Here is a 13,004-nt window from a genome sequence, read left to right on the forward strand (position 1 = left end):
AATGCCACAAACAAATTCAGCAGAAATTAAAAAACTTACTTTTTCAGACTATCCTTTATTTTGCATGTTACCGAGTCTGCAATTGGCCCATACATTATATCTGTATGCTTTACTCTAGTAATGTCGCTGAATTAATTCTATGATATTTCAGGTTCTGCAGAGTTTTATAAAACATCATTTCCAACATCACCTCGCAAGAAAACTGATAATGATGCTAACAAATCTGTGGCAGACAGTCATGATGATGGTTTAAGTAAAGTTGAAGAGGAGCTTAGTTCTAGCACTGAAAGAGAAAGTAGGAAGAAAACCAGCCCCAATAAAAAACTAATAGATAGGTCAAAACCTCGAAAGTCACCTCATCGCCCACTTCCACAAATTGTTACTTTGTTGGGTAAAAGTTCTTCGGAAAGTGACGTTCATTCTCTAGATGGTACAACTATGGAGAGAGCTGCAACTGAAATACCATTTAATAATACCTTGGTAGAATATGAGGATACTGTACCTCTGCACATGAAAAGTAAAGATTTGAGAAAGAAAGTGAGGAAAAAACAAAAAATGGATAAAACCCCAAAAGGTAAATTTAAAATTAAAATTTTATACTAAAGTAATTATATTATATTGGCTACAATCTGTCAGCCAGCCCATTTTAGGTAAAGAGATAAAGAAAAAATGAATCAGAATATTAAAATAAAACAATAGAAAATCCATGATGGAATGTAACAATATTATGAAAAGGAAAGTTGCCACTCACCATACAGCTGGGATGCTGAGTCGCAGATAGGCACAATGAAAAGACTGTCACAAATAAATAAAGCATTCAGCCATTAAAGCCTTCGTCAACAGTAGACGTAGACACACACACTACCATACGTGCGTGCGCATGCGCACACACACACACACACACACACACACACACACACACACACACACACACACACACACACACACACACGACTGCAGTCTCAAGCAACTGAAACCACACTGCGAGTAGCAGCACCAGTGCATGATGGGAGTGGTGACTGGGTTGGGGTAAGTAGGAGGCTGGGGCTGGGGCTGGGAGGGGGAGGGGTAGTATGGTGGTGGAGGTAGCAGACAGTGAAGTGCTATAGAGTAGATGGAGGAGGCAGGGAAGAGGTTGGAAAGGAAGTAGTGGAAAAGGTGAGAAGTAAAGAGGCTGAGTTTGTTGGTGGAATGGCGGCTGTGCAGTGCTGGAGTGGGAGCAGGGAAGGGGCTGGATGGGTGAGGACACTGACTAATGGAGGTTGAGGCCAGGGGGGCTATGGGAATGTAGGATGTACTGGAGGGAGAGTTCTCACCTGCACAGTTGAGAAAAGCAGATGTTTGTGGGAAGGATCCATATGGCACAGGCTGTGAAGCAGTCATTGAAGTGAGGGATGTCATGTTTGGCAGCATGTTCAGCAACAGGGTGGTCCACTTGTTCCTTGACCACAGTTCGTCAGTGGCCATTCATGTGGACGGACAACTTGTTTTTTGTCATGCCCACATAGAATGCAGCACGGTGGTTGCAGGTTAGCTTGTAGATCACATGACTGGTATTACATCTAGCCCTGCCTTTGATGGGATAGGTGACGTCAGTGATTGGACTGGAGTAGGTGGTGGTGGGAGGATGTATGGGACAGGTCTAGCATCTAGGTCTGTTACAGAGGTATGAGCCATGAGGTAAGGGATTGGGAGCCGGGTTTGTGTAAGGATGGATGAGTACATTGTGTAAGTTCGGTAGACGGTGGAATACCACTGTGGGAGGGGTGGGTAGGATAGTGGGCAGGATATTTCTCATTTCAGGGCACGGAAAAAGGTAATCGAAACCCTAGCGGAGAATGTAATTCAGTTGCTCCAGTCCTGGGTGGTACTGAGTTACAAGAGGAATGCTCCTTTGTGGGCAGACTTTGGGAGGTGGTGAGAGACTGGAAAGAAAAGGCAAGGGAGAATTGTTTCTTTACAAGGTTAGGGGGGATGATTATGGTGTGTGAAGGCTTCAGTGACACCTTCAGTATATTTAAAGAGGGTCCGTTTGTTGCTGCAGCTGCGGTGACTATGGGTAGCTGGGCTGTACGGAAAGGACTTCTCGGTATGGAACGGGTGGCAGCTGTCGTAGTTGAGGTATTACTGGTGTTTAGTAGGTTTGATGTGAACAGAGGTACTCCATCCATATGTACTGCTTAACCTCTGTCCGTATCAAGTGGACTGCAGCAGCTGAATTACATTCTCTGCCAGGGTTTCGACTACCTTTCGTCATGCCCTGAAATGAGAAATGTCCTGCCCACTATCCTTCCCACCCCTCCCACAGTGGTATTCTGCTGTCCACCAAACCTACACAATATACTCGTCCATCCTTACACAACCCCTGCTCCCAAACCCTTACCTCGTGGCTCATACCCCTGTATTAGACCCAGATGCAAGACCTGTCCCATACATCCTCCCATCAACACCTAATCCAGTTCGGTCACGAACATCACCTATCCCATCAAAGGCGGGGCTACCTGTGAAACCAGCCATGTGATCTACAAGCTAACCTGCAACCATGGTGCTGTTGGCATGACAACCAGCAAGCTGTCCGTCCACATGAATGGCCACCGACAAACTGTGGTCAAGGAAGAAGTGTACCACTCTTTTGCTTAACACACTGCCAGACATTAAATATGGATCCTTCACACCAACATCAGCTTTTCTGAACTGCAGTATGCCCTACTTTCCCTTAACCCTCCTGGCCTCAACCTTCGTTAGTCACTATCCTCACCCATCCAGCTCCTTCCTTGTTCCCATTCCAGCACTACACAACCGTCATTCCACCATCACACTCAGCCTTTTTAATGCTCTCCTTTTTTGTTACTTCCACCCTCCCTCCCCACTCTGCCCTGCCCTCTGTCTAACTTGTAGCACTTCACCATACTATGCCTCCCCCTCCCCGCCCCAGCCTCCTCCTTACCCCAACCCATCCACCACTCCCATCATGCACTGGTGCTGCTGCTCGCAGTGTGGTTTCAGTTGCCTGAGACTGCGGTCGTGTGTGTGTGTGTGTGTGTGTGTGTGTGTGTGTGTGTGTGTGTGTGTGTGTGTGTGTGTCTGTTCTGTCTGTCTGTCTGCCTGTCTGTCTGTCTACGTCTGTTGTTGGTGAAGGCCTTAAGGGCCGAAAGCTTTATTTATTTGTTACAGTCTTTTTGTTGTGCCTATCTGCGACTCAACATCCTCGCTATATGGTGAGTAGCAACTCTCCTTTTCATAATAGTGTAACACTGAATCATTATTTTGCTTTTCATGAGAAGTAGTTTCTTGGTGCTGGTGTTGATAGAAAGGAACTGATCATGGAGGCTGTGAATCACGCCATTGATGTGAGTCAATATTGTGTTGGATAACATGTTCAGCAACTTGGTGATCCAGCTGTTGCTTGTGCTGTGGTAATGGCCATTCATGTGGACAGACAACTTGTTAGTTGTCATGCCCACATGGGGAGCAGCACAATGGTAACAGCTTAGTTTGTAGATCACATGACTGTCACAGGTAGCCCTACCTTTGATGGGATAGGATATGCTGTGACAGGGTTGGAGTAGGTAGTAGTGGGAGGATGCAAGGGACAGGTCTTACATCTAGATCTGTTGCAAGGATATGAACCACGAGGCAAGGGGTTGGGAGCAGGGGCAGAGTAGGGATACACAAGGTTATTGCACAGGTGTGATATCAGTGAAGTACCACTGTGGGAGGGGTAGGGAATAGTGCATAGGATAATTCTCATTTCAGGGCACAGTGATAGATAGTTGAAACCATGGCATAGAATATGATTCAGATGGTCCAGCTCTGAGTGGTATTGAGTCATGATAGGAGTGCTCCTTAGCAGCTGAACAGTTGTTATGTGGGGTGGTGTAGTTGATGAGAGAGACTGCACAGATCTGATTCTGGACAAGGTCGGTAGTGTAATTTCAGTCCATGAACACTTCACTGAGACACTCGCTAGATTAGGAGAGGAACTGCATATCACTACAGATGTGAAATCAGAGTAAAGGTAGGTTTGATTTGGAAATTTATGTAACCATCATTTAGATGAAGGTCAGCATCAAGGAAAATGACTTGTTAGGTTGAGGAGAACCAGATGAAGCGAATGGGAGAGAAGGTGTTGATATTTCGTAAAAATGTGGATAGGGTTGCATGCCCTCAGTCCAGATTATGATCTCATCAGTGAATCTGAACCAGGTGATGGGTTTGGTATTCTGTGTGCTTAGTAAGAATTCCTCTAGATGTCCTGTAAGTATATTAGTATAGGATGGTGCCCATTGCTGTACCATGGATTTGTTTGTAGGTGATGGCTTCAAAGAGGAAGTAATTTAATTATAGGTTGGAGATATTGTGGTCCATGCTGCCCGTGAAGGAGGTTGTAGGTTTGATGTCAGTCAGGAGTTAGGAATGTGTTCACATTCTAGTGTTCAGTAGTAATAATGCTTTGCACATTCGGGATATTAGTGTAGAGGGCGGTGGCATAAACACCATCGAACAGGGCACTAGGTGGTAAAGAAACAGAATCACTGGAGGAAATGGTTGGTGTCTGTTATAGAAGAGGATAGGTTACGTGGAATGGGCCAAAGGTTTTGGTCCTTGAGCCACTTCCTGCTCCTACCGGGGAGTAACACTGTTCACCACCTGTACTATTCGTACATCAAGCCTCCCCTCAAAGCCGACAAACCCTGCCTCTCAGACTTGCTACATTTACCAGACCCTCAGAAACTCGGTCACACTTCCATACAGAATCCAGAACTTGAACAGACCTGAAACACAGTCATGAGCCTGTCCTCCAAAAGCCTCAGTCCCACAGAAATTTCAGTCCCACAGAAATTTCAGTCCCACAGAAATTTCAGTCCTTTCCAAAGTCAATATCTTTTTCTCCACTCCAAAATTCAGTCATGCTGGACTTGTTAAAGACCTTCTTTCCTTCTCCCATCCCTATAGTGGAAACACTTATCATCACCGACCCTACCAATGAGATAGATTCCAAAACCAACTCTGAACCTTGCCTCAATCAGTTCGCTCCTCCATTGAACTGTGATCCACTCCACCTTGGACTTTGCCTCACCATCATTCCCCAAATCCCTCAACATGGAAACCAACTATACATACACAGAAAGAACCAACCAACCCACTGCTTAAAAACTGATCTAGACCTTATAATCCTGTTTGCAGACAAAGGCTCCACCATTGTGGTTATCAACTGCAAGAATTACTTGGAGGAGGGACTCTGCCATCTGTCTGATACTTCGACCCACAGTGACCCCATTCTAGAAATCTAGCAGGATCTCCAGTCCCCTCTCAAATCCTCAGCTCCACCCCTAATCTCCACTGACTCTCCATAATTCCTCTTCCTTTGCCAACCAGCCCTGCTCATTGCTGTTGCTGCCCTCTCTCCTTTTACACTAATATCCCCAGTGCCCATAGCCTTCCTTTACTGAACGCTACCCTTCCTAACTATGTGGCTGACTCCAAACCTACAACCTCCTTCTTGGTTTTCATGAGCAACTATATGCTCAACCAGGATTACTTTTCCTTTGTAGGCATCAGCTACAAACAGGTCCATGGTGTAATAATGGGCACCTGCATGACACTGACCTGTGCCAACTTACTCATGGGCCATCTAGAGGAATCCTTTCAAAGCACCCATAATCCTAAACCCTTCAACTGGTTCAGTTTCGTAGATGACATCATGAACTGGACTGAGGTTGAGGACACCCTATCCACTTCCCCCAGAGCCTCAATTTGTTCTCCCCCATTCATTTCACCCTCTTCCTTGATGTTGACCTCCACATCTAGAGTGGTTACATCAGTTCCTCTGTCCACTTCAAAACTGCCAACCACCACCACCACCACCACCACCACCACCACCACCACCACCACCACCTCTACCTCCATTTGACAACTGCCACCCATTCCATACCACAAAGTTTCTTCCATAGAGCCTAGCCACCCATGGTTGTCATATTTGTAGTGATAAACAGTCTCTCTCTCCTAATACACCAAGGGTCTCGCTGAGGCCCTTGCAGATCAACATTACCCTCCCAGACTTGTCTTGAAATTGTCCAGCCACTCCTCTCAGGATTCAGTATCACCGAGGACTGGAGCAACTGAATTACACTCTCCCCTACGATGGGCCGAAATGAATAACATCCTAATCACTATCCTTCCCCCCCCCCTCCCCCTTACCGCAGTGGTATCTCACCATTCATCTTATCTATGCAATATCCTTGTCCATCCCTTTGCCTCACGGCTCAAAGCCCTACAATAGACCCAGATGCAGCATCCACCCACTATCACATACTCCAGTCCTGTGAGGCATTTCCTGTCCCATCAAAGACAGGGCTACCAGTGATACCAGTTTTGTGATCTACAAACTGCAACTCCTGTACCACTCACTTTCTATGTGGGCATGACAAATAACAAGCTGTCCGTCTGCATGAATGGCCATCACCAAACTGTAGCTAAGAGACAGTTGAGTAAACCAGTTGCTGAACTTGCTGCCTAGCATGATGTGGTTCACTTCAGTGACCACTTCACAGCTTGTACTGTCTGGATCCTTCCTACCATCAGTAGCATTTCTGAATCCCTACAACATAATCTTTGTCCCTGTAACCCCCCTGTTCTCAACCTTCAGTAGTTACTGACCACCCCCCTACCTATCACCTTCCCTGTTCTCACTTCAATATTACACATTCCAGCAATGCATCTACAGTTTTTCCCTACATCTTTTCTCTTCCCTTGCATTTCTCTCTCCCAGTTGTTCAGCTGAATTCATTATTTTCTCTCAGAAAACTTAAAGTTAGTAATAATTGATGGGAAGTCACCTAGTGAAACGGAAGTGATACCTAGGGTTCCCCAAAAGTTTTTTCTACACCCTCTTATATTGTTTACAGTTGTGGTTTACCATCTGGTAAAGAAATTAGATAGTGAAAAAGAATTTCAGAATTATTTAGACAGTATATTTGTATGATGCATAAAGTATCAGTTGCCCCATAACAATATAAAGTGTATGGTCTTCCACATGAGTACTAACACAGATTCTGTTAAATTTCAGTTAAATGATAAAAACACAAATTTAAAGGTTGTAGATTCAACTATATGCTTAGGGATTACAATTACAAATAACCTAAATTCTAACCACCCTATGTGAAATGTTGTGGGGAAGGCAAACCTTTGTCAGAACACTTGGAAGATGCAACCAATATACTGTAGAGAATGCCTATGTTACATTTTTCAGTCCTCAGTTATTACTGCAGGGTGTGGGATCCTTACCAGGTTGAGAACATTGAAAGAAATTCAAGAAGGGCAGCATGGTTTGTATTATCACGAAATAGAGCCTAGTGTCTCATGGATATGATCAGTGATATGCTGTGGCAGTCATTAAAACAAAGACTGTTTCTTTGCTGTGAAATCTTTTCACGAAATGTTAATCATCAACTGTCTGCCCCCTAGTGCCAAAATAGTTTGTTGACTACAACCTACATAGAGAGAAATGACTGTTTTAATAAAGTGAGAGAAATCAGAGCTTGCATGGAAAGATTTGTGTATTCATTGTGCCCACATACTATTAAAGAGCTGTACAGTTAAGTAGTAGTCAGAAAGTGGTTCTTTGTAGCATCTACCAAACATAAATTGTGGGGTTGTCACATCACTTACAGATCTCATTCACCTGTCAGGATCCTTATAAACTTAGAATGGATATATGTTGCCTGGTTGACTGCTTTAAAACTTCTGTCTTTGCTGAGAAGTCTGAAAGTGTTATGTTAAACATTACACACACATAACTAGCAAACCATATTAAGAACTGTTATTCATATACAGCAAGAATGGAGAAGGGGAAAAGAGAGCTAATGGCGATGTCATTTATCACATATATCACCACACTGAGACTTATAATAACCAAATGTAAATATGTTCGTGTATTTGGAAGATGCCTCCAAAAAATATAAATGTTCTTGTATTTAGAAGATGTCGGCAATATACAGGGTGATTCAAAAAGAATACCACAACTTTAGGAATTTAAAACTCTGCAATGACAAAAGGCAGAGCTAAGCACTATCTATCGGCGAATTAAGGGAGCTATAAAGTTTCATTTAGTTGTACATTTGTTCGCTTGTGGCGCTGTTAACTAGGCGTCAGCGTCAGTTGATGCTAAGATGGCGACCGCTCAACAGAAAGCTTTTTGTGTTATTGAGTACGGCAGAAGTGAATCGACGACAGTTGTTCAGCGTGCATTTCGAACGAAGTATGGTGTTAAACCTCCTGATAGGTGGTGTATTAAACGTTGGTATAAACAGTTTACAGAAAATGGGTGTTTGTGCAAAGGGAAAAGTTCTGGACGGCCGAGAACGAGTGATGAAAATGTAGCACGCATCCAGCAAGCATTTGTTCGCAGCCCAGGAAAATCGACTCGCAGAGCTAGCAGAGAGCTGCAAATTCCACAATCAACTGTATGGAGAGTCCTACGAAAATGGTTAGTTATGAAACCTTATCGTCTGAAATTTGTTCAAGCACTGTCTGCAGCTGATCAGATTAAAAGAATCGATTTCTGTGATTTTATCCTTGCTCAAATGGAAACAGATGAATCTTTCGTTGCAAAGATTGTGTTTAGTGATGAAGCAACTTTCCACACTAACTGGAAAGTCAACCGTCACAATGTCTGTATATGGGGCACTGAGAATCCGCGGGAAACAACTCAGTATGAACGTAACTCGCCTAAGGTGAACGTTTTCTGTGCCATTTCAGCCAATAAAGTTTTTGGTCCCTTTTTCTTCGAAGGTGCTACTGTAACTGGACTACAGTATCTGGAGATGTTAGAGAATTGGCTGTTCCCTCAGCTCGAGCAAGAAGCACAACAATTCATATTTCAGCAGGATGGAGTGCCACCACATTGGCACTTATCTGTCCGTAACTACCTGAACGTCAACTACCCGAGGCGATGGATCGGCTGCCAGGCAGCCTGTGACAGAGCACTTCATCACTGGCCTCCAAGAAGCCCTGATCTTACCCCCTGCGATTTTTTCTTATGGGGATATGTTAAGGATATGGTGTTTCGGTCACCTCTCACAGCCACCATTGATGATTTGAAACGAGAAATAACAGCAGCTATCCAAACTGTTACGCCTGATATGCTACAGAGAGTGTGGAACGAGTTGGAGTTTCGGGTTGATATTGCTCGAGTGTCTGGAGGGGGCCATATTGAACATCTCTGAACTTGTTTTTGAGTGAAAAAAGACCTTTTTAAATACTCTTTGTAATGATGTATAACAGAAGGTTATATTATGTTTCTTTCATTTCTTTCATTATATACACATTTTTAAAGTTGTGGTATTCTTTTTGAATCATCATATATATATATATATATATATATATATATATATATATATATATATATATATATGAAAGAGGGAAGGAAAGATGAAAGGATGTGGGTTTTAAGGGAGAGGGTAAGGAGTCATTCCAATCCCGGGAGCGGAAAGACTTACAGTAGGGGGGAAAAAAGGACAGGTGTACAATTGCGCGCGCGCGCCCACACACACACACACACACACACACACACACACACACACACACACACACACATATCCATCCGCACATACACAGACACAAGCAGACATTTGTAAAGGCAAAGAGTTTGGGCAGAGATGTCAGTTGAGGCGGAAGTACAGAGGCAAAGAAATTGTTGAAAGACAGGTGAGGTATGAGCGGTGGCAGGTTGAGGCCTGGCGGATATCGAGAAGAGAGGATATACTGAAGGGCAAGTTCCCATCTCCGGAGTTCTGACAGATTGGTGTTGGTGGGAAGTATCCAGATAACTCGGACTGTGTAACACTGTGCCAAGATGTGCTGGCCATGCACCAAGGCATGTTTAGCCACAGGGTGATCCTCATTACCAACAAACACTGTCTGCCTGTGTCCATTCATGCGAATGGGCAGTTTGTTGCTGGTCATTCCCACATAGAAAGTGTCACATTGTAGGCAGGTCAGTTGGTAAATCATGTGGCTCTGCCTTTGATCATGTACACCTTCCGGGTTACAGGACTGGAGTAGGTGGTAATGGGAAGGTGCATAGGACAGGTTTTACACCAGGGGCGATTACAAGGGTAGGAGCCAGAGGGTAGGGAAGGTGGTTTGGGAATTTCATAGGGATTAACCAAGAGGTTACGAAGGTTAGGTGGATGCCGGAAAGACACACTTGGTGGAGTGGGGAGGATTTCATGAAGGATGGATCTCATTTCGGGGCAGGATTTTAGGAAGTTGTATCCCTGCTGGAGAGCCACATTCAGAGTCTGATCCAGTCCCGGGAAGTATCCTGTCACAAGTGGGGCACTTTTGGGGTTCTTCTGTGAGAGGTTCTGGGTTTGAGGGGATGATGAAGTGGCTCTGGTTATTTGCTTCTGTACCAGGTCGGGAGGGTAGTTGCGGGATGCGAAAGCTGTTTTCAGGTTGTTGGTGTAATTTGTTCAGGGATTCAGGACTGGAGCATATTCGTTTGCCACGAAGGCCTAGGCTGTAGGGAAGGGACCGTTTGATATGGAATGGGTGGCAGCTGTCATAATGGAGGTACTGTTGCTTGTTGGTGGGTTTGATGTGGATGGATGTGTGAAGCTGGCCATTAGACAGATGGAGGTCAATGTCAAGGAAGTGGCATGGGATTTGGAGTAGGACCAGGTGAATCTAATGGAGCCAAAGGAGTTGAGGTTGGAGAGGAAATTCTGGTGTTTTTCTTCACTGTGAGTCCAGATCATGAAGATGTCATCAATAAATCTGTACCAAACTTTGGGTGGCAGGCTTGGGTAACCAAGAAGGCTTCCTCTAAGCGACCCATAAATAGGTTGGCATACGAGGGGGCCATCCTGGTACCCATGGCTGTTCCCTTTAATTGTTGGTATGTCTGGCCTTCAAAAGTGAAGAAGTTGTGGGTCAGGATGAAGCTGGCTAAGATGATGAGGAAAGAGGTTTTAGGTAGGGTGGCAGATGATCGGCGTGAAAGAAAGTGCTCCATTGCAGCGAGGCCCTGGACGTGCGGGATATTTGTGTATAGGGAAGTGGCATCAATGGTTACAAGGATGGTTTCCGGGGGTAACAGACTGGGTAAGGATTCCAGGCATTCGATTAAGTGGTTGGTGTCTTTGATGAAGGATTGGAGAGTGCATGTAATGGGTTGAAGGTGTTGATCTACGTAGGCAGAGATACGTTCTGTGGGGGCTTGATAACCAGCTACAATGGGGCGGCTGGGATGTTTGGGTTTTTGAATTTTAGGAAGTATTTAGAAGGTAGGAGTGCGTGGCGTCGGTGGGGTCAGGAGTTTGATGGAGTCAGGTGAAAGGTTTTGTAGGGGGCCTAAGGTTCTGAGGATTCCTTGAAGCTCCGCCTGGACATCAGGAATGGGATTACCTTGGCAAACTATGTATGTAGAGTTGCCTGAAAGCTGATGCAGTCCCTCAGCCACATACTCCCGACGATCAAGTACGACGGTCGTGGAACCCTTATCAGCCGGAAGAATGATGATGGATCGGTCAGCTTTCAGATCACGGATAGCCTGGGCTTCGGCTGTGATGATGTTGGGAGTAGGATTAAGGTTTTTCAAGAAAGATTGAGAGGCAAGGCTGAAAGTGAGAAATTCCTGGAAGGTTTGGAGAGGGTGATTTTAAGGAAGAGGTGGTGGTTCCCGCTGTGATCGAGGACGGAACTGTTCCAGGCAGAAGAGAGAGAAGTAGAAGATCCATAATATAAATATGGGAAAAAGAGAAAAGAAATTATTGAGAGGATGGTGGCATTTTTGCTTCGTAGTCGGGTATTATCCAATGGTTCCTACATTTGCATTGCCTTCAATATAAAAGCATAACAAGCTTTTTCTGTGCACCCTTTCATTGACCTATTTTATAAATTAAATTACTTTTGATCTTGTAATACATATTGTAAAGCATGTGCTAATAAATATACTCTCTGGTTCCATGGTCACATTATAAGTTAGGAAAGTATATCATAGGGTCTGTTAATTGCTTGCTTTATAACAATGGATAGCAGATATAAATTCAAAGTTTTATTTGCCTACAAATCAAGATTAATTTTCTGTTTCAGGGCCATGCAGTGATATGATATTAGGCCTTAGAAAAAATCTCAAAGCTGCTTGTAAACTGGGTGATATAAGTCTTCTGAAATGCAGTTTGCCACCTATTGCAGAAAGCTCTCTAGAATCAACTGAATCTGCTGAAGCTGTTGATAGCAAATTGACTGAACAGCAAAGGTATTCAGTCACAGCTGATGAGATGAACATGTGTCTTAATGAAAGTGTTGATCAGGACGGAAATACTCTACTGCATATTGCAGCAAGCAGAGGCTACTGTGAAATAATAAGGTGGAGCTCTTTCAGCTGTGTCACTATATTTTTAGAAAATAATGCTTAATAGTAAAAATAGGATAAATGCTTTTACTTGAAATGCAATGAGGAAAGTTTCTTGGCGTTTTTCTCACAAGATCAAACATTTTACTAAGTGATTTGAGCACTTCAAAAAGCTCCTTCCTAGCAACAAATGAAGTCATAGCACTTGAAGTTGATTTAATCAGTATGTTCCTTGGAGCCCATTAAGTAGGAAAAGCTTCAGGGAATAGAACACTTCAAAGTATCCATTAAGGAAAGACAAGTGATATGTAGAAACTTAATCTGTACATTATATATACTATAAATTATTACTATACCGCTCTTTCATGCCAGTCAAATTTAACCCTGTAAATTAGGAGGAGGACTACTACTTTGAAAAAAGTTGCTGTTTATCTTCTATCGGTAGCTTAATAGCGGGTGTTCTAAACCGATATTTTCAATTTTGATCAAGTGTATTTCAGAAACAGTGATACATGAGAAGGTTTGTGGCATAGTATTCACTCACACCTAAAGTTATAGCAGTTGTTTAACACAGTTCAGCATGTGCACCATCCGTGGCATGAAGGATATGTAAGCGGTATTCCAGTTCCTCCCAAATCTGACC

At 43.8% G+C, this 13,004-nt stretch overlaps 1 protein-coding gene across 3 annotated transcripts in view; it reads left to right on the forward strand.

The window, feature by feature from the left end:
- The window catches only part of LOC126354226 (ankyrin repeat and zinc finger domain-containing protein 1-like), a 103,916-nt gene that overhangs the window by 68,397 nt on the left and 22,515 nt on the right, over positions 1-13,004 (forward strand). For all 3 annotated transcript variants that reach the window (XM_050003711.1, XM_050003713.1, XM_050003712.1), the window contains 2 exons: positions 152-574; positions 12,100-12,376. In XM_050003711.1, the coding sequence (XP_049859668.1) occupies positions 152-574; positions 12,100-12,376 (700 nt within the window). The remainder of the gene's footprint in view (positions 1-151; positions 575-12,099; positions 12,377-13,004) is intronic.

Source organism: Schistocerca gregaria, chromosome 3, assembly GCF_023897955.1.
Source record: "Schistocerca gregaria isolate iqSchGreg1 chromosome 3, iqSchGreg1.2, whole genome shotgun sequence".
NCBI lineage: Eukaryota > Metazoa > Arthropoda > Insecta > Orthoptera > Acrididae > Schistocerca > Schistocerca gregaria.